This window comes from Pteropus alecto, unplaced genomic scaffold (genome assembly GCF_000325575.1).
Source record: "Pteropus alecto unplaced genomic scaffold, ASM32557v1 scaffold25, whole genome shotgun sequence".
Classification (NCBI taxonomy): Eukaryota; Metazoa; Chordata; class Mammalia; order Chiroptera; family Pteropodidae; genus Pteropus; species Pteropus alecto.
Genome location: NW_006441955.1, coordinates 2,412,324 through 2,434,000, shown reverse-complemented (window position 1 = coordinate 2,434,000; position 21,677 = coordinate 2,412,324). Strand labels below are relative to the sequence as shown.

Sequence of the window (21,677 nt, the reverse complement as noted above, 5' to 3'; positions counted from 1 at the left end):
CCCCCTACCCTCGCCATTTCTCTCTTCTCCATCCTCTCCCTCCCTTCTTCCTCCCCTCTCCCTTTTTCTCTCTTTCTCTCTTTTTTTTTCACATGGGAAAACACCCACCCCTCCCATTTCAGGATAACTTCATTTGGAGTACTTTCTTTAGGTTTTATATTTTAGCAGCTTCTTGGCTTAGAAAGAATCAACAATGATTTGTCGGAAGCCGTTACTCCTTCAGAGACCACATCCCTACTGTCGTTCATGCCTAACCCATTGGATGTATTTTATAGACACTAAGATAACAAGAACAGGCCTTGCTTATGAAATTGGAACCTGAGCTCCTCCAGGTAGTGGGAAAAGCTGTTTTCATCTTCGATCAGGAGGCAGTTATTAACAAAGACCACCTCTTCCCCCCCCTCCCCAGCAGTTCTTTTACATTCTATACCTTGCTTAAGTCATTCCTTTTGTTTTTTAAATTATATCTTTATTCACCTTACAGTTATGAAATAAAATGATTAGCATGTTAATACCAATTTTAGCATCCCATTCATCGAGTGCCTGGTGTGCACTCAATGTGCAGTGAGTTGTGTCAATTATTGCTGTCCTTCTCAGAACTAGCGCTACACAGGACACACCTGAGCTCAATGAGACTAAGCTTTTGCCCCTCCCTCCTCACCCCATCCCAGAAGAGCTGAGGTTCACACTGAGGTCTTGCTGATACAGGAGTCCCGCCTCTGGCCAGCTGAGGTTCCATTCCTAAAACCATTTGAAAAGATTTGGCATTTGAATGCATTCTGTAATAGTTATCTGCTTATAAGATTCCTTCTCAGCTTTACTAACAAGTTTTGAGGAGAGAAGCCTGGTCTGGGGGAAGTGTAAGAACGTGTTTAACACAATCACATATGCATGCACACACATACACTCACACATAAAGACCCTCAAAGACTGGATTTAACCAGTTACCTCACCATGCGCCACATCCAGCATTGGGCAACATGCTAGAAACAGCATTTAGGACATAGCAGGGGGAACCTTTGAGGAGTCTAAGAAACAGGAATTCCCAGAGTCTCAGTTCCATCCCAGAAAACAAGACCTGATATATTTACTACAAGGGGCATTCCAGAGCAAGTTCAAATACTACTTCCGGGACTCTCCTGTTTAAATTTTTACTTTGACATCCACTGTTGAGAGACAGATCTTGGAAATAAAGTTTGAAATCTGAGCAGGAAAAAATAATTATCTTCTAGTTGATCTGAAGTTGAATTATCTTCTAGTTGATCTAAGAATGAGAAAGCGGTGGGAAAATATCCCCCTGTAGTGGTACAGCACTTTACAGTTTGTAGCACACTTTAGTATGTGTTATGACTCCATGGAAGCACCGTTTCCCTCTCTGGTCCCTCCTCAAGCTCACACCTCTGGCAAACCCCTTCTATCCTCTGGGTTCGAGTTCCCTCATCTGTACAATGAGAGAGTGGACCAGTCAGTCGCTGAGGCCCCTCAAACTTTTGTGATCTGATATCAGTAAAAATGCAGTAAATGTTACTTGTTACTCTTCCCGTATCTGTCAGCCCTCAGGCTCTCCTGTATCTGGGCTGTGGGGGAATCCCTGTCTTTCTAGCTCAGGCTTTACCTCCTTGAGCTATCATCCTTTTCATGCCTCTTGGTACCTGAGCTAACAGAGACCCACCAGCTTTTTCTAGGAAGTCACTTGGCTTAAAAAGATCTCATTTGTTGAGAGATTAGTGTGCTAGTTAAGTTTAGACTAGGTAACAATCTAAGGGCCATTCCATTTCCCAGATTCTGTAATTCCACAAAAGGCCACCCTTTAAAAATGTACTTAGAGAAACCCCTGAGCAAATTCATTGGCCACTATTTCAGCGCTTTGTGTGGCAGTTCTTTTAGTCAGTACTCTTGATCCAAGAGTTTGATCTGCGCTGCTGCCTTTAGGGTCCCTGCGTATAGGAGGGAATAGTCCTTGGGTTTATTTGCTTTTCCTTTTTAACTGGTCTGGCCTCAATCATTCTCTAGCATTTGAGGTTATGGGCATTTTTTAGCATTTTGACTCAATGAACCTTGTTTTCTTGATGTGCATTTTAGAAGACAAATCTGACCTTGAAAACAGTGTGATGCAGAAGAAAATAAAAATCCCCAAACTTTCTCTCAATCATGTAGAAGAAGATGGGGAGATTAAGGATTATGGGGAAGAAGATTTACAGCTTAGACACATCAAGGTAACAAAATCTTTCCTTTTTTGCAAGTATGTGGGAGCATTTTCAGATTTTTGATAGCATAAGAATTCCAGTTTGGCCTCCTCTCACCGTATAAATGTCCCCTGGTGTCACAGGCCACGATCTTTTCAGGTTGGGAAAGATTAGGACAGCTAACGTGTTTCTGGCCAACCTTCCAGGGAACCCTGCTTCATGCTAGGCCACCCAGCACCACGCTGTTTGCACCATCTATGAAGGGTAATTGCGGTTGAGGGTTTGGATCAGTGCCTCTCTCTCTGGCCCACAGCTCTGGAGAGGTCTCTGCTGAGCTTCAGGAACATTAAGCAGGCCGTTCTCGGGCAGCAGTTCCAAGCCAGTCACTATCACATTGCCCCAAACAGCTAATGGTAGACTCAATAGGAAATGGGCTGAGCCAGGTTCACAGAAGGGGGTGTATAACTTGTAAGAAAACTTTTGCATGAGGTTGCATTTCCTTTAGTATGCACCCTAGTTGGTCTCCTTAGCCTCACTCGTAAACCTGCTGAAAATCTTGTTCAACAAGCCAAGTGTATTTTCTGTATAATAGGTACCCAACAGGAAGGGAGGAGAAAGAAGGATGCTTTCTGCATCGACCACGGTCTGATTTTGGTCACAAGGTTAAGGACGTTCCCAAGGTAGAATCCAAAAAATGCAGTTGAGTTCAGTTCATGCATTCATTTCACCCTTGCTATGGGCCTGGCCTTGTGCCAGTCTCTGGGGTCATGGAAATTAGCCAGATGTGGTCACTGCCCTTGCTGGTCTTATAGTGTCGTTGATGCAAACAGATATCTAAAGTGATCATGACAGTTTTAGCTGATAAATACAGCTAGACTAGTGGATGAAATGACAGGATAGGATATTGTCATGTAACTGAATATCAGAGTCATGTTTGGGTTTTGGGGGTTTTTCTTGTTTTGTTTTTCTTTAAATTTCCAGAAACTTAGTGAGAAATTAAGGCAGGCTTGACCCGACACAGTTAAGTTGTCTAAAACCTTGTTTGTGTCCTCAGTTGTCTTTGCCTCCTATAAGGCTCCCAGTCAGGAGAGCTCCTGGCCCTCCTGACTGGGTGAAGGGTTCCGTTGGTTCTGTAATTCTCACTCCTCAATGGAAGCTTTGTCCACTCAAGCTGGAATTTCCTCCAGCAGCTGAAGCCCTTGGGTAGTTCTGGATAATTCTCTTCTCAATGAACTGTCCTCTCTGTATCCACCGTCTTGCTGAGCTCCAGTTTGGCCAGTGTCCAAGGAGAGGTTGGCAGATATGGGAGAAGGAGCCTAAGGCTGGAACTTGGGTTCCATGTTCTGGCTCTGGCTCTGGCTCTGTCTGTTGCTTCCCATGTGACCTGAGCCGAGTCCTTCCGCTCTCTGAGCCTCAGTTCTCTCACCTGTAAAATGAGGGAGTTAAACTGAAGAACTTTCCGATTCTAGCATTTTTTGAACTTTTCAGTTATGAAAATATTTACCAAGCCTTCGCCAAGTGCCAGTTCTGGGTAGGAGTGGAGAAACAGAGGAAATAAGACATGATTCCTGCCCTAGAGTAGAGTAGAGTAGAGTTCTTAGTGTCCTTCTGAACATAAGCATTCTTGAGGAAAGGTTTCTTGGTGGAACGCCCTTTTACTCATTTTCATGTTTTTGTTGCTGAAGTGATTTGAGTGGTGACTTCCTTGGGATGGCTTGGCCTGGCCAGATTTCTCACTGATTCTCCACAAATAACACACTGAACACCCCCTGTAAGCAAGTCACTGCCTAGGCCTGTGGGTGGGGCAGAGGGGCTGGGGAGTTGGGAGGGTGATGGTCATGGTATATAATATGTACCCAAGAGACAGAGTGATGGAATGGAAAAAGTGCCGGCCTGGGAAACCAGCATCCTGGTTCTGCCACCACCTGACTGTGTGACTCTGGGCAAGACCCTTCCTCACTCTGTACCTCTTGTTTCCCCACGTGTAAATTAAAGGGCTTTGACTAAGCGTTTGCACAGGTGTCTCCAAGCACTGATGTTCTGTGGTTCTGTGATTCTAGGATTGTCTGGGGAAATAATGAGCTGCAGTCCAAGAAAAGTCCCAGCTGCCCTTGCCTGAACTGACTCTCGTTGTCCTACACAGAGACCTGAGGGGCGGAAGCCGAGCGAAGTGGCGCACAAGAGTATCGAGGCCGTGGTGGCCCGGCTGGAGAAGCAGAACGGCCTGAGCCTGGGCCACGGCACGTGTCCGGAAGAGGTCTTCGTGGAGGCCTCGCCGGGCACGGAGGACATGGACAGTCTGGAGGACGCCGTCGTGCCCCGGGCTCTGTACGAAGAGCTGCTGCGCAACTACCAGCAGCAGCAGGAGGAGATGCGCCACCTCCAGCAGGAGCTGGAGCGGACTCGGAGGCAGCTGGTGCAGCAGGCCAAGAAGCTCAAGGAGTACGGGGCGCTCGTGTCCGAAATGAAGGAGCTCCGCGACCTCAACCGCAGGCTCCAGGACGTGCTGCTCCTGAGGCTTGGCAGTGGTGAGTGCCCCGCAGGCCACCTGCTGCCCCACAGGGGTGGGATGCTTTGTGCAGCTCCCCTTCCAGGAGGGTGAAGAGGCAGGCGAGGTGCCCCTGAGGCTAGGGAAGGGCAGAGACTTGGCTCAGCAGTTACCTCTCCCCTCCCACAGTGAATCTGACGGACTTAGAATGCAGCAGCCTTAGCTATCTGGGACACAGTGGGGAACACTGAGAAGTGTGGCTCAGAGGAAAAGAGTCGACAGAGTATTTGCCACCACTCATTTAATACATTCATTCAGCAAGAGGCAGTACCAGGGGTTATAGGAGATTTTTAGGATACTAAAGAGAACTAATTGAGATCCTAAAAAAGTCCGTCCTTTAAGTGAGAAAATGATAAATGCCTTGGGAGCGATACGGATAAAATGATAAGAGTTCAAAGGGTGGAGAGAGGTGATGTGTAAGGGAGGGAGACTTCAGGAAGGAGGTGGGCCTTGAACTGGGCCTTGAAACTTGGGTGGTGTTTTGAGGCATAAGAGGAGGCTGAGGGCAGCAGTCACAGAGCATGAAAACACACCTGGAGCATACTAAGAAGGGATAATGCAAATGTGGTTTGAGGATAGGTAATTGAAGGCTTCCAAAACGTTAGCAGCCTGGGGTGTCTGGACTTGTTTTGGTAGGAATGAGAAGCATTAAAAAGCTTTTGAGCAGAGAAGCACATGACCTTAGGAAGATTACCATAAAGATGTGTAAAACTCCTTGCGGCTTGCTCATAGAACTCAATAGGCTCTTTTTTTGCACCTGATTTTAACAAAGCAGGTTTTTAGGTTTTCTCATCTAAGGTGATTTAGAAGCAGGGATAGGAGAAATCTGAAAGATGTCAGGTTTACAGCAGGGAGAAATGACTGTCTACCAGAGAGGAAAGAGAATTTCACTCTTTCAAAACACAAGAATCCAGAATTATAAAAGGTAGAGACCATGCAGGAAATCAGTGTAAGGCAAGTTCATAGCCTCCACACCCCTGAGGACGGCCATGGATAACCCCGCATCAATGTGCCGCGCTTAAAAAAGGACGTCATCTTGTCTAGAAACACAAGTTCTGTTCCCAAGGTTTATATCAAATACAATATTATCAAATACAATATTATATTCAAGAAGGAAGGTTTCTGTTACCTAGCTCACAGATTTATATGTGAAGCCTCATTTCTCTTTGAAGTTTAGTTAAATGTGCTCTTATCCTTCCTTACTTATATTTATAGATGCCTTTTACTTCTTAAACTCCGTCCTCAGTAGATCTTCAGGATGGCCCAGGGAGTCAGCCAAGAGGCCTTTTCGTGCCTTTGTCACAGGGAAGGAAACTGAGGTTGGGGTTTACCCAGAGTCACTTGGGGAGGCAGAGGCAGAGCTCGTCTCAAACCAAGTTTCCTGAGTCCTAGGCTGGTAATTTCCTCACTCTGGGACTCTGTCTTGCCCTTGGCCATTCTTCCAAATCATTGCCTGTAGAGGTGCACAGTGACACTAAAGGTCACATGTGGTGTGCAACTTAAAACGTTATTAAAATTCTTTATTGAAATAAAATCTCAAAGAGAAATCCTAACTGAAAATTTGTGAAAGCCATATTGGTCTTGAAGTAGGAGTGGGGAATGAAGAGAGAACTGAAATTTTCCAAGAAAAAAAGCATGTCCTGGTCTTCAGCTAAATGACTTATATTTTCATCACACTCTGCGTGCTGTGCCTTCTGTAAACTTCTCTAGGGGTTGAAGGGGAGACACAATAACAACACAAACTCTCTACAACCTTATTTTGATTCCCAGAGAAACTGCCTGTTTTACGTGATCATGAACTGAGCTTAAACTCCCAAAACCACTCCTAACCCCTCTGGGGCAAGAAGACACTGCATTTTACATCAATATGTGACTCTTTAGTCTTAAAACACGTAAGCAAACTTGACCTCAACCATGATTTTATGTCTTGATCTTTCCAGGCTCTCCCATCCCACAGGCCTTGAATTACAAGGGCCAATGGCTGACTCTTCCCTGATCTGAGTCATCATCGTCATCACAGTGGGATGGATTAAATAGAAATCAGCTCAGACCACAAACACGCATGGAGCAGCCATCATTTCCGGTACCCTGTGCTGTGGGCATCGCAGGTGCCCCAGAAAAATCACACTCACTGTCTTGGCCTGTGAAAACCTAAAGTCCATTGATTGGCACTTGTTAATTGCAGAATGATTATGTGCCAAGTTCTAAGACAAATCCACAAGAATATAATAAAAGGGCCTCTACCCTAAGGGGAGGTTGGTTATTCTCATAGATCTAGTCTAGTCTCTGGAACCAGCCTTGATTCCAGCCCCAACTTCCCTACTTCCCAATTCCATGGCTTTGGGAACCTTTTCTTTCTCCTTTCTTCCCTTTCTTCTTTGCTTGCTTCCCTGCTTTTCTTTTTTATTTCTTAAATATTTACTGGTTTCCTGCTGTGTGCCAGGCATTTTGCTTGTTGGTAAGATTTCAGTTTATTTAAGATACAACCCTTGCCCTCTGCCCTCGAGGAAGTCAAAGTTCGTTGGTGGAGACAGCCACTGACAAAGTCAGTGACAACACAGTGTATAAGTGCCACCACAGGGACAGAAGCACACAGGCTGTGGGACAGCGTAGGAGGGGCACCCACTGAATTTGGGAGGATCAGGGAAGAAGGGCTTCCTGAAGGAAATGACTTCTGAGCTGGAGCCTAAAGTATTGATTTTTGTTATCCAGGCAGGAACAAGTGGTTGGGAAGAGTGAGGAGCAATCTAGGAGAACACGTCTCTGAGCCTTGACGTTGTTGTCTGTAAAATGGAAATAATGATATCCTTCTCAGAGCCTTGTGACATAATGCATAGTGCCTGACCTTCTGTCGATGCTAAATTACTGTTAGCACCTTTCTCACACTATTTAGTGGAGGGGCTAAGACAGAGTCTAGTTTGGTTTTTAACTCTGGCTTCCCCAACCAGTAATTGGCTGTATGACCTTGGACTGGTTAACTAATTCTCTGCCTCTCTGGGTCTTCTATTGTAGAAGACATTGTGTATGTGAGTAAGTGTGTGTGTGAGTAAGTGCGTATATATTCATTTGTTCAGTCAGCGAACATTGACCATGTGCTTTCTGCTCCTAGGAACTTGGGAAGTTATAAGGAAACTGAGACATTGGAAGTTGGGGAAGGAATAGTGATGAAAGTAAACATATAAGCATATAATTAAAATTCTAGAGAAGGAGCTAGCATTTGAAGGTGGAACTCTCTCATGATGAGTCTGGGAAGAAACTCCCATATTATATATAATAGCTACTGATCCATACAAAACACCAAGAAACCTGAAACAAGGCCAAAACAAAAAACAAAAACCACCAGAAAGTGACCAAGAGACCATCTCTGATTCTTGGCTTGACATGCCCTGTATGGAGCACATTCCTGGCCTGGAGTTGTTGTGTGGCCTGAGCTATACCATCCTTGGGCCCCTGGGCCTGGCTTGAGCATTGTACATGGAAGCCTGCGCTTGCGTATTTTTACATGTCCACCCTGCACATGGGCCCAGCTGGAAGGCCTTTGTCTCACTTGGGTGCTTAGTCATTTATACCATAACAGGCAAATTCAGAGACAAAGGAGGCCAACAGGTCAGGAGATGCTTAGGTTAGAAGGAAGATTCCCTGCTGGGAAGAATCGTTGCTGATTCTCCTAGGAATTGGGGTCTTCTAGGTGGTAGATGGGAGTTGGCAGAGAGTAGGAGTCTGGCTTCTTGAGCTTGATGGGGACCTCAGTGGTGAGCAGGGCCCCTAAAGGTATAACGGTATACCTGGTAGAGAAGAGATTGAGGGCAAAAGGGTGGGGGACAGCAGCAAGATGGTATAACATGTTTCAGAGACATCACTGGGTGGCTCACTTCCTCATTTGTGCATTCATTCTTCTTTCATTCCACAAATACACACTAGATGGATTTAAACAGGAAAAAATGCTCTAGAATATGGAGTCATGGAGTCATGAAAGAACTAGAGAGAATCTAGGCTGTTGCCCTCATGTTACTGATGGGGAAACAAGCCCAGAAGGTGTCATGGGCCTATTCTCAGGGGTCTCCTGACACCTGGTCCTGTGTCCTCTCTCTGGGCCCTCATCCCACGTGGCCTTCTTTAGTTCTTGGGATGTCATTGTCACGGACATGGAAGTGACCCCTCTGCACAGCCACCCCTTCCCCCAAAAGACATCTTTCTGTAAAACAGAACTTTCCTTTTTCTATGATCTTTGCGTGGAAAGCACCCCTCTCTGATGGGAAGGAACCTCACTCTCCTGCCCTAAGGGTCCCTTCTCTTGGGACCTCCGTGACAGTGTCAAAATTAAATGAGGACGCATGTGTAAAGAATATAGTAGTTCCCCCTTTTTCACAGTTTTGCTTTCTTCAGTTTCAGTAACCCATGGTCACCTGAGGTCTGAAAATATTAAATGGAAAATTCCAGAAATAATTTATAAGTTTTAAAGTGCATGCCACTCTGAGTAGCATGATGAAATCTCACACCATCTCGCTCCATCCCACCTTGGACATGGATCATCCCTTTGTCCAGTGTATCCACAGTGTATACACTACCCACCCATTAGTTATTTCATAGCCATCTCAGTTACCAACTGTCCCAAGTATCACAGTGCTTGGTTCAGGTAACCCTTCTTTTACTTAATAATGACTCAAAGCTCAAGAGTTAGTGATGTTGGCAATGGGAATATTCCAAAGAGAAGCCATAAAGTGCTTCCTTTAAGTGAAAAGATAGCTATGTATAGGAAAAAAATATAGTATATAGAGGGTTAGGTGCTATCCATGGTCTCAGGTATCCACTAGGGGTCTTGGAACGTATCCCCCATGGATAATAGAGGACTATTGTATAGACCTGTAACCAGCATATTCTAAGTGTTCAATAAATGTCAGTCCCTTTTTCCTTCCCTTCCCTTCCCGCCTCCCCTTTCCTCCCTTTCCCTTCCCTGCACTCCCTCTCCCAAGGAAATAAATGCTGGGGGTGCAAAAAGCTTGAAGATATTCTGATTTGTAAAGTACAGATTTATTTGTGTATGTATCCATTTCTTCATTTATTCATTCAACAGACATTTAATCAAGGGTATGCTTTGTGCCAGGACTTTGTTAGGTGCAGAATATAGAAATGACCAAGACAGTCCCTTTTTAAATCATTCACCAGCTAGGAGGTTAGAGTGGTGCTTATTAAACTGGGGCCTGGCAGACTCAGAGAATTCTAAGGGAATGAGGGGCAACAGAACAGTGGAGAGCCCATTACAAGGGTGAGCACTGGTGTCTGCCAAGGTGTAACCTCCAGAGTCTCTCTCGGTTTCTCTTCAGTTAGATTCCTTGTTCTTAGAGGTCAAAGGCCAAGCCTTAGATATCCTCTTCAGTTTTTAGCACTGTAAGTACATCTTAGATAGTTAAATTCATTTGTGTGATTTGGGGTAATGTCAGTTCAACTAAGGCTCAAAAGGGCTCTGTGAGGAATGTAGGAAGGAGGAGACGTAATCCCTGCCTTCAAGATGCACATTTGGTCCAGCGGGGAGTGCAGACATGTATACAGCAGAACAGTCCAGGTGCTATAATTGCAGGAGGGAGGCATATGGTGGTTTTGGATTGTGTGTGTGCTTTGTCAGATGACGTATGTGAAATGATGAACTCTGACCAGAAGAGGTATAGATAAAGGGAATAATAACAGTAATTCATATATGCATGGCACTTTACAGGTTTCAAAGCACTTTGACATTTTTATCTCATGGGACTATTCCGATAACCTTATTGCGAGGCCAGGTATAAATTATCATCTCCGTTTGAGAGAGGAGAATACAAAAAGAAGGGATGAAGTCCCTGTTGGCCAGATCACAAGCTGGTTGAAATTTTTGAAGAAGGAGAAAGCCATTGCGGCCTACAAACCTGTCTTGGCTCTTTAGAGCTGAGTTTCTGTCACCGCTGTTCCCCTCCAGGCTCATGCCTTCTGTTCTGCCCAAGGTCCGTGAAAATACCAGCTTTGATCTTTAAAATCCTTTGCGGTCTAAGCTGGATTCTTTAAGCACAGGTCTCCCGATGGTGCCTTTGAAAAGGCAGCTAATATCAGCCACCTACCTCCTGCTGGCTTTCCCTGTACCGGAAGCAGCCAGGGCTTTGGCAGAGCATATTACCTGGGTTTGAATCTCAGCTCTCTCATTCATTACCTGTGCAACTTCAAGTAAATGTTTTAACCCTTTCAGCCTCTGCTTTCTCCTCTGTAAAATGGATATCTTCATGCCTACCATGGACGGGCAGGAGAATCAGTTCAGTGATTAAGGGCTGTATGGGCCCCGAGGTCAGAATTATTGAGATTTTGAACCCTGGCTTTTCCACGGGCTAACCTTGTTACTTTGGGCAAATTACTTAACTTTCTAGGCCTTAGATTCCTCCGAGTCAATGACCGTACCAACTGTTATGGTTCTTCAGAGGATTAAATGAGCAAATGCATATAAAGACCTCTGCCCAGGGCCTGGCACGTAGTAAGTACTCAGTGCGTCCAGCATTAATGACGTAGGATAATCTGAGGATGCACATGAGATAATATGTGTATAATGCTTGGTACATCATAAGCACTCATTGTCCTACAGTAGAGCACAGATGTGGTTGTCTGGCATATCTTAATCCTTGGTCAAACCCAATGTCTCCTGGAGGTTGCTGCTTCTCTTCATGAGTCCTCAGAAATCTCATTTGAATAGCCTATTTTATAGCTAAGCCCAGACTTGATTTCAAGCCCACTGGTCTACAGATTTCTCCCCCACCCACTTTTCCTGGGCAGAATTCCATCTTCCCAGCTCCAGTCCTGGACCATTTCTTTTGACCCCCTCAGTTCTTCAGACATCACTGGCTATGTCTCAATTTCCTCTTTGCCAGGGGTCTCCTCCTGAGGCCAATTTATCTCAGAGCTCTTTTCCATCTTCTTCAGGCTTTTCAGTTCATTCTCACCAATAAGCAGGAACACTCACGGAAGTTGGGCTTTGGGCGAGAGATGAAAAAGACCGGCGAGAGTCATCCTGGCAGGTTAGACTTTTATATTCTCATTGTAGAGGGGAGGCCCAGGAGGTCTGCATCCTGCCAGACGCCCCCGTGAGTGATGGAGCAAAGCCAAAACCACTGTGCCCTGTGCCTCCTTATGCTGGATCCAAGGAGGGAAAAGATCTAGCATGAGAACTGGATCTGGACCTCTTAAACATGGGTCATCTTCCACTTTGAAGGACTTACTGCCCTGTTAACTGAATCAGAATTAGCCATGGTTCATCTTAAATTATTTTAAGAGCTGATTTCAGAGTGGCAGGACAGTCCAGGACCCTCCCTCCTCATTCTCCCTAGAGTTCACTTTTCCGAGGCAATGAGGGTGGTGCTGAGGGACAACCCTGGCCTGTCCCTTTGCTACCTGCTCAGGCAGTCAGAACGTGCAGGAGTTGCTGGGCTTTCTCCATTGCCAGAATAGGAATATGCTTTTTGGTCTTTGGCTTTGGTGTGGCCATGTGACGGGCTTGTTTTCTGCTGGATTTTGCCAATCAGAGGAACGGAAGTGGGAAAGGTGGGAAGGGGTTCCTTAGGGGCAAGGGCTGGCCTCTCTGAACACCTACATTGGGCCTGAGGGTAGGTGCTTTTCATGCATAAAACAACCCTAGTGGTAGAGAGGATCATCAGATAAAGAAGCAGGCTCAGAGATTAATATCTTGCCAGAGGCCACACAACCAGGAAATGGTGGAGCCAACTTTCAAAACAGGCCTGTCTCACTTGTCCATGCATCAGGCAGCCCAATCACACAGGCACTCACTCCACCCTGTGCTTCTGCAGTGGCCCTGTCTCCTGCCTGCTTTTATGATTAGGCCTCCTTCATGTACTGCAGTGGGTTCTCGGACTGCTAGACCTTTGAGCTATTATTGGGTGGGATGTTTCCTGCTTAATTTAAGAGCCCACCATTTCTGTAGTTTTAGCCTTGCCCCACTAAGAGGCCAACCAGAAAATTCCTAGAGTTTTTATAGAAATTATCTCTTTAAAGAGAACCCCATCCCACCTCTCACCCCCATCTTATTGATGGGAACACTGAGGACCAGAGAGGAAATAGAACATGCCTATGCCATGTATAATCTGAACAAATTAATCATCATGAAGCAGTGAAGGTTAATGTGCAGCCAGGATGGATGGATGGAATCAGCTAGCCGTCGGGGTTCAGCAAGGCTCAGAGGCTGGCCACACCTTTATTTGCTGTTCTGGGTATCTCTTTGAGTTTGGTTGGAAGTAATTCTCAGAGTCTCAGCACCTTCGTCCCATAAGGAGCCCCAGAGGTCACCTAGTCCAGCCTCCTGCACAGGACAGGAAGCCTTTTGTAGCCTCCCTGCCAAGCGGTCACCCAGCCTCCCATAACATTCCCCTAGAGAGAGGAAGCTGAAGCACTGCCTTCCAGTGCAGCCCATTCCATTATTGGATGGCTCTGACTGTAGGAAATGTTTTGGTGCAGGAACATTTATCAGACTCTTTGAATGTTCCAGGCCTTATACTGGGCACAGGGGAGTTAGGTAGCTCAGACCATATTCCTGCCTTAAGGAAGTCACAGTCTCACCAGCAGAGAGTTGGAATGCAGTGTGAGCCTTGCCGCGCTCCTCGGCTCTCAGGGTGATGGAACAGGATCTACAGGAAGGCTCCTTACATGACTGGGCAGGGGTGCCAAAGGTAGCAGGAGAAGGCTTCCAAAACAAGGAACTAGTTAGATTTACCCAAATGAAGAAGAAGTGAACAATATCAGACAACAGGAGAACCTGAACAGAGATTTGGAATTATGAGAGAGGCTGGCTTATTCAGGAACCCCAAGGTTCTGGCTGGACTGCAGAGTGAAGAGGTAGGTAGGAGGGAGAGCCAAGGCTGCAGAGGTAGGCAAGAACTAAAACTGTACAGCCCCTCCTGCAGGTGGTACCCAAGGGTCTCCTCCCCACTGGAGTGACCTGGGGCACGGCCCTTCAACCTCTGAGTTGCCACTTCTCTGAACCAGGCAATTCAATCAACAACCATTGAGTGAAGATGAATCACAGATGGTCCGCTGCTCTGGACCAGCTCATGGCCTGAAGGGGAGGGAGCTCAAGCACAGCCAAAGTCATGGATTAATTTGGTTGAGAGACATGAGTCACATGATGTAGCTGCCTCTTTGTAACACCTGCCCTCAGGTGCTCACCAGGCCTCACAGCAGGCGCCTGGGAATCTGAGGGCAGTCCTTGTGCCACCTACTCCACTTATTCCCACCACAGCCCCTTGGCCTCCAAACCCAGCCAGTGTTGGTCCAGGACCTAATGCCATTTCACTTGCATTCAGTCATGGGTGGGGCCTTCCTGGCTTCTCTGGCAGGGCAGACCCATGCTGTTCTCCATAATCCTGCATTTGGATGCTGTCTGGGCCCAGATAGTTGGGTGGGGAGGGAGGTAGAAGAACCACAGATGAAGAACCAGCCCAATTTTCTCTGGCCACCAGCTGGCAGAGGACTGGCTCAGAGCTCCTAGAGGTGAGATGAATCCTAGTGACATCCACTCCTCCTCCCCACCCCCTGCACATTGTGGCATTCTTCACAGACCCCTGGGAAGGTCAGGGAAGGTCACTAGTGAGAAGCTTGTGAGAGCTGAAAACTACAGTTAGCTCAGGAGATGTAGGGTAGTGGAAAGAGCAAGGCTTTGGAATTTATAGCCCTGAATTCGAGCAGTCACCACCTGTGTGATTTTTGACAAATTACTTTACCTCTCTGAGCCTCTACAGAGATAATAAGATCTGTTTTGCGGGCTGCCATGAGGATTCACTTCTTTCATTCAACACATGAATGTTGATGTGTACCAAGGACATTGTGCTGGGGTAGAGAGCAGTGGACAAGCCTATGGCTGTCCTTGGAGTTTCCATTCTAGCCAGGAGTTTCCATTTGCATGTTAAACAAATAATCACTGGACAATAGAGTGAAAAGTGCTACAAAGATGAAAGGTACCGTGATGTAAGGTGCGGACAAAGAAAACATTCAATAAGCGTCGACCACCTTTCCTTTTCCGCGAAAAACGTGTCATTTGAAATGGTCATTCGCGATTCCTCAAAGTGGGGAAGATACCTTGACCCCTCTCACTGGGGACCTGGTCCCATTTCTGCCACCACTTTCTTGCTGGGCTTCTCCCCCGTAGCCAGAGGGCTCTGTCAGGTCCATTCCAGCTCTGCCGCTCTGTGCTGCTGACTCCCTGAGGGACCAACCCCACTGTGGGGGCATCCACGTAAGCTGCAGGGATCTTGCCAGGCCCAGGACCTCAAGCTAGAATTGCTTCTCTTGCCTCTGCCCAGCAAAGCCTGTTCTAGCCCTCACTCGTAGAGGCACTGAGAAGACAGAGACGGGAGGGGGCTCCCAAAGAGCCGCTGCTGACTGTGACTCTGTCTACCTGCCTGACTGCCCCTCTACCTTCCTTAGACCCTACTTACCTATCAAAGCTCCAATCAGAGCTCACCTCTTCCCTGAAACCTTCCGGGATCACTGAGCCAGGGATGATCTCTTCCTCCCTAAATCTGTGCAGATCGTCACACTGCCCACTTCCTGTTCAGTCAGTGAGCCTTGATTATGTGCCACTTGCCTTCACCATAAGAAGACAGCTACCTTACCCCAATCCATTACTCCCAGCGGGCTCCCTCCAAACCCCAGCACAGAAGTTTGTGGCCGTCCTTCTGAAGACTTCCTAGTCTCCTCCAGAAGTAGCACACCGTCCTTTGCTTCTGTTCCCAAGTATTCATCCTAACTCTTGTTAGCAGCGCAGAGTGGTAATGATCTGTTGCCTGTCTCTTTCCACTGCTGGATGGTGAATCAAGACCATCTAGTCCAGGACTGGAACTTAGTAGATTCTCACTGAAGGAATGAAGCCAGATCTGTCCTTGCCTCACTAGAAGCATAATGGGACTAAGGAACAGATGTGTAGCTACAGCAGCAGGTGAGAGTGGCCGATACCTTTTCAGAGGGCGTGATGGGGTTCGTAGAGGGGGACCCATTTGCCCGGCTCTTGCTTGGCTCTTGGCTGTCTCCCCTGTCTTTCCAAGGCCCTCACATAGCTGTTCCCATACTCGGGTCATTTTCAACAAAGTGGAATCATCTTTTTTTCTACCGAATCTGTGCCATGGTAGGTGTTCTGTATGCATTTAAGAATTTTGACCTGATTCGCTTTGTATTTATGAAGAAACTGGAATTATACCTATAGCAGAGAAAATTCCTATTCATTTCCAGAAGTAAATGGCAGGATTTAGTACTTCTTGAGTAAAACCTAATATTATTAGCATTTCTATTTCAACAGAAATCAGAAATGGTATTTAGTGTCCATATATATTATATATTATATGTCTTATGTTATATATTATATACATGAAATAAGTGATTTCTGAACCTCCTAAAAGTAACAAGCATTAAATTTTTAGAAAGGTTTTCAGAAAGAACAGCATTAGTCCAATTTAAGATAAAACAAAAAAAAGGTATAATTTGATTTATTTGTTGTGCCAGCAGACATTACCAAGCCCCTTACTACTCTTTGCCATGATTCCCATTTTATGGAAGAAGCCTATGTGGCTTAAAGAGGGAAGGAGAATAAAAGAACCAGGGTCTGCACTATATTTTCTAACACTAAATCCAGTGTTGTCCATCAAATCACAGTTATCCATATGCTATAGAACAGCATTTCAGTTGTTAAATTCTCATCTTCTCCAGAACTGGGACATGCCTTATTTGTGTCTGGGTCTCCAGTGCCTCTTACAGGGCCTAGCTCTTGGTATGCAGTCAGCGATTGTGTCATGACTGGGCTCATGAATGACTGAATGAAAAGACAAGTACTACCTTTTATTTTTTTTTAAAGGCTTCCTTCACCCAGCTGAGAGGTTTCTCTCCATGGAAGCTATATTTTCCCCCAAAATAAACCTGAAGTAGATCAAAAGGCTTTTTTTTTTATTCCTACTCTTCTCACAAAGTGAAAAAAGTTCCTTTGTTACTTAAAATATCTGCGCCAGATCGTACAATGCTGTCTCTGAGCACAAGTGCTTATTATTGTGGCTAATTTGGTCACATGTGTTTGAAGGAGAACAATGCCTCAGAAATTTTTAAAAGCAAAACAGCAATCTTAAGCATTTGTTGTAATGAGATGTAAATTGCCAACATCAGTAGTAGAGCCGACTAAAATTTGCAATGAAGTGTTTTTCTCCCCCTCTTAAATTAAAAGCACTAGAGGCCCTCCCTCCTTCTCCCCAAAGAAACCACGTGCTTTTTTGTTCCTTTTCTTTCTGATTCTGTAATACTAAACACTCCGCTCTCCTGATTCATTCCTTCATTTATCTGCCATTTCCGAGCCTGTGTCTGAGCATTTGTTCTATGCCTGTCTCAGTGCCAGCCTCTTCCAGAGGCGGCATCAGCCTGCACGGTGGCTCTTTGGTAATCCCCATTTTGCAGGTAGGAAGATGGAGGCACAGAGAAGTGAGGTGACTTGTCTAAGGTCATGCAGCTGGGATTCACACTCAGGTCTCCTGACAAATGGCTTGCAAGATGTGCCTTTAGCTGGTCTTCCTTCCTTGCTGGGCCTCAGGCACCAGGTGCCTTCTGTATACAGTGCTGGAGAAGGAGGCAGTTGAACATCTGGCAGCCACAGGGTGTTGAAACAGTGTTCACCGAGAGACTATTAGGAATAGTTCTCTTTGAGAGCCAGGAGATCCCAGTACAATAACCTCGAATTTGACAAAGTTCCATCAGTCCCTGAGCACAGGGGAGCAAGGGTGTGCCATGGAGTGCAAGGTCCTGCTCTGAGCTGGGCCTCTGCTGGGCACATGGGGTGAAAGAAGACCAGCAGGGCCCCTGGCTCACAGAAGCTACAGCTTAGTAGTGGACTAACTTGAGCCCCCAAGTAGAACACGTGAGTGGGGGAGCCATTGGGGGGGTGAGCTACCATTTACTGAGCTAGATTCTGGATTAATCACTTCGCATATATGGTTAACTCATTTACTCTTCAGTCTCACCAAGTCGCTGTTGTCATTCCTCCTTTCAGGTGAGGCGACAGGGTCAGGAAGGTTAAGTGATTATTGATGTGTAAAATACTTGTTGAGGATAGAATTTGAACCAGGCCCTGTGCTGAGCCCTGGACTCTGACATATAAAGACGCAGCCCATGCCTGTCCTCAGGCCTCACCATCTAGTCGGGAGACAGGCATAGAAACAAATGAGTGCATCTGATTATCCTGGGGTGGTGGGGAGGAAGGAGGAGGGAGCTCAGCTACCTGAGGAAGCTCACAACTCACCTAAACAGCAAATGGCAAATCCAGAGTTTAAACTCTAGTCCAACTTCAAATTCCAAACCCAAGCGTGGAGAGAATTACTTACCTCCGTTTGAAGGGCTGGGGCAGCTGCATGGAGGAGGTGTCATTTGATTCAGGCCTTGAATCCCTCCTTGTCAGAGTTTGAATAGGCGGACATCATTGGGAATAGGATGATCTGGAGAGGAAACAGCACAAGCAAAGACTGGGAGGCAGGCAAGAAAGGTGTAAGGCAGAGAGGGATGGGCAAGACACTTCAGAATAGAGTCTGACTATGGGGAGGGGCCCAGCCAGGGGGCGGAGCCTTGCTCATTCTGGTGTCCCTTAGGTGGCCCTCCACAGCCATCTGAATCTTCCATTCTCCTGGCTAAATGTTTCCAGTTTCTATTTAACAACCTTAATTTCCAGTTTAGGGGCTACAGAAAAGGTTACAAATATTTGAGAACAGTTGCCCACCCACCCCTACCTCCATCCTGAAGCACTTCAACTCAGCAATAGGCGTTATTTCAGAATCTCTGCCTCAGCCCATGTAAGTCTCTTCCTCCCCCACAACTCTCTCCCCTCTCTCATGTCATGACATTTACTGAGAGCCTGCAATGTGCCAGGCACTGTTTTAGGTGCCAAAATGACAAAGAGATAACAACTTTGCCCTTGAAATGCTTCACAGTCTAATGTGGACAGCAAACAGATTGGCATATGACTACAAACATAATTTTCTGGAGTTTGAGACCAGAAATGTAGAGACCTCATACCTGGTAGTGATCAGAGCAAGGCCTCACAAAGGAGACACCTGCGCTTCGCTCTGAAGTCTGACCAGGGGCTTGGCAGGCAGATGAGGGGGCATTTAAGGCCAAGACAATAGTATATCCAAAGGCACAGAGCCCTGGGTCAACACCACACATGGGGGACCTGAGCAAAGGTATGGGGAAAAGCGTGTAGTGAGCACCAGAGGTAGAGAGGAGGCTGGTTGTTCTGGGTCTTAAGGAGGCTGTGGTGTGTGATTTAATTTTGAGGGTAATGGGGAGCCTAAGCAAGGAAAGACATAGTCGTGTGAAGATCTCTTTGGCAGCCATTGTGGAGCTGGATGGTGGAGAACCAGACCGAAGTCAGAACTGAACTGGATTCATTCTCTTTGTCTCACATCTGCCTCTCATAGAAGGAAAAGGCTTTAGAGAAAGGACACGATCTGATCTTCCGAAGATGACTCATGAGCCACGGGCTGCGTGGACCTCCTCCTCTCAGCCCATTTCTTTTTCCTGTCTCTGAATGTTAGAGCAGGAAGAGACCCCAGAGGCCAACTAAGCCAAGCCCTTTAGGGGAAACTGAAGTAATTACTTTTTCCCTGATTTAAGGAAAGATCAAATGCTCCACTTGAGTTTGTATCTCAGAAATTCAATCTAATAATTCAGAGAGAGGAAAAACTTTGGCATCTGCTTCTGAAACTTTAGAATTACTAATTCATTGTTGTCATTCTTTTATTCATTTAGCAAACATTCAGAGAGCACCTACCCCATGCCAGCTGCAGGGGACAAAGAAAAGAATAAGACTTAGGCCCAGCCCCTGAATAGGTAACAGCTCTTGGGAGATGCGATCAGAATGATTATGATGCTATCAGTCCTTCAGTCTGCCAGCTTCTGCATCTGCAATTCACTTCCTGCAGATGCACAATTAAAACACAGCAGAGCCAGGAATGGTATCTAAACTCACTCTATCAAGATGAACCAAGCTTTTTCATCTGCATTGTTCTGCTCCTCAGCCATCTTGCATTCAGCTTTGTGCAACGCCCGTACTTGAATTGTGGAGACTGCAGAGATTCTGTCTTGCAAATGGCAGCTGCCAGCAACTCAGGAATGATGTTCTGGGAAGCCTTGTCATGAGGAATTTTAGTAACAAAATCACCGATACCTTCCCTGTGACCAGCCAAAGTCTAGGCTGTGGCGATTGAATATAGAACTGCATCCAGATTTTTTTTTTGCCTTTTTATTATTGTTATTTTTTATTATGGTGGCATTGGTTAACAAAATCCAGTTAGTTTCAGGTGTACAATTTAACAATAAGATACATACACACACACAGACACACACATCCAGATTGTTGATGAGATCTTTAGTATATGAAGAGCCCTGTACCAAGTTGTCCACATGGTGAGGGTAAGAGAAGGTTGAACCATGAAATTTATCAGTTACTTAAGTTATATGCACAGCTGTGGGGGACTTGCCATGGCAGTAGCTAAATCTCTGATCCCAGAAAACTGAAATGTTTGCACAGGGAGAATTTCCAGGATGCTAAACTCTCCATTGGCCTTTGGAGTTGCTCTCCTACAAAAGTTAATTAAATCATTTGGCCTTATTTACTTACTTTCATCCTGTTTCTCTGCCCCTTGGTCATCAAGACACCATAGATGATTTAAAAAATAGTCCATTATTTTTACAAGCTAATAGAGGAAAAGATATCCCCCATAGAAACCACCACCATTTATCCAGCTTCCTTTCACTGTTTAATCTGCACATAATTTGTGTTGATTGCATTAAAATAAAAATCAGAGTAGCTGCTGGATCAGGCAGTCAGGGGTCTAATCTGTATTGTATTTTAATTTCTTGGTTGAAATGCTCCTGTCTAGATACTAGGTCTTGGGGAAGTGGAGACCTTTGCGTTTTGCCCCACCTCCCACCCCACTGTTTTTTCCTAACCTCTGTTCATCCGCCGTGGCCTATTCCACTACAGGCTGAAGAGATGGGGATTTTGGCAAATACACAATTTGCATATTGCGGTAATTGCAACCCCTTCTCCACCCGGTCTTAATGGGACCTCTTTCCTGTGCAGAAGTTGAGTCCCCTACATTTCCATTCAGTGACACCCCAAAAGAGTGCTTCTCATTCATGCTTAATTAGAGTCTAATCCATTCTTCCAATTTTCCAACTTTTTGCTTGTGACGTTCATATCTCATATTATTTTCAAGCCTGGGTTTAAGTGTAGTCCAATGGACAAAAATAAGCCAGCATAATTTTTTTTTTTTTGTACCACTATGTGCTGATAGATGCATAGTTAAAAATATTTGCATTTTATTTTCCTTGGAGTTCTAGACAGATCTCTTTTCTTAACTGCCTAGGTCCCGCCATTGACTTGGAAAAAGTAAAGTCAGAATGTCTCGAGCCCGAGCCGGAGTTACGGAGCACTTTCAGTGAGGAAGCAAATACGTCGTCCTATTACCCCGCTCCTGCACCTGTCATGGACAAGTATATCCTAGACAATGGCAAGGTAGTGTTTCAAGCTCAATATCGATTCCCTGCAAGTGTTTGTCAGTCAGAATAAAGATGAAGCGTATGGTGGGGCTTCCCGAGGCATAGCTCAACTGGTTGGCCTCCTGGCCCAGCCCTAAATAGCTATTTCCTGAATTCTTGTATTTTAACTAGTGGACCTTTACTGGGACTTTTTCATTTTCTCTTCCTTTTTTTGAAGAAAAAAATGTTGGGCCAAAACAACTGTAAAATTAAACTGACGTTTTAAAATCGCTTATTAGTGAGAAAGATTTTAAAAAATGGTAGTTGATGAAAACTGTCCTACTCTTCTATGAAACTAGATGCATAAAATTTATAAGGTGAAGTAGAAATGAAATTTCTGATATATATCAGTATAT

At 45.6% G+C, this 21,677-nt stretch overlaps 2 protein-coding genes across 3 annotated transcripts in view; both read left to right on the top strand.

Moving 5' to 3' along the window:
* AGBL4 (ATP/GTP binding protein like 4) overlaps positions 1 to 21,677 on the top strand; it is a 956,697-nt gene that overhangs the window by 741,524 nt on the left and 193,496 nt on the right. The window lies entirely within an intron of this gene.
* The window catches only part of BEND5 (BEN domain containing 5), a 34,134-nt gene continuing 14,539 nt past the window's right edge, over positions 2,083 to 21,677 (top strand). Inside the window, exons 1-3 of one of the 2 annotated variants that reach the window (XM_015595083.2) lie at positions 2,083 to 2,216; positions 4,247 to 4,714; positions 21,150 to 21,298. In XM_015595083.2, coding sequence (XP_015450569.1) covers positions 4,477 to 4,714; positions 21,150 to 21,298 — 387 coding nt within the window. In that variant the 5' untranslated portion in view covers positions 2,083 to 2,216; positions 4,247 to 4,476. The remainder of the gene's footprint in view (positions 2,217 to 4,246; positions 4,715 to 21,149; positions 21,299 to 21,677) is intronic. The other variant, XM_025052115.1, reaches the window with a different exon arrangement.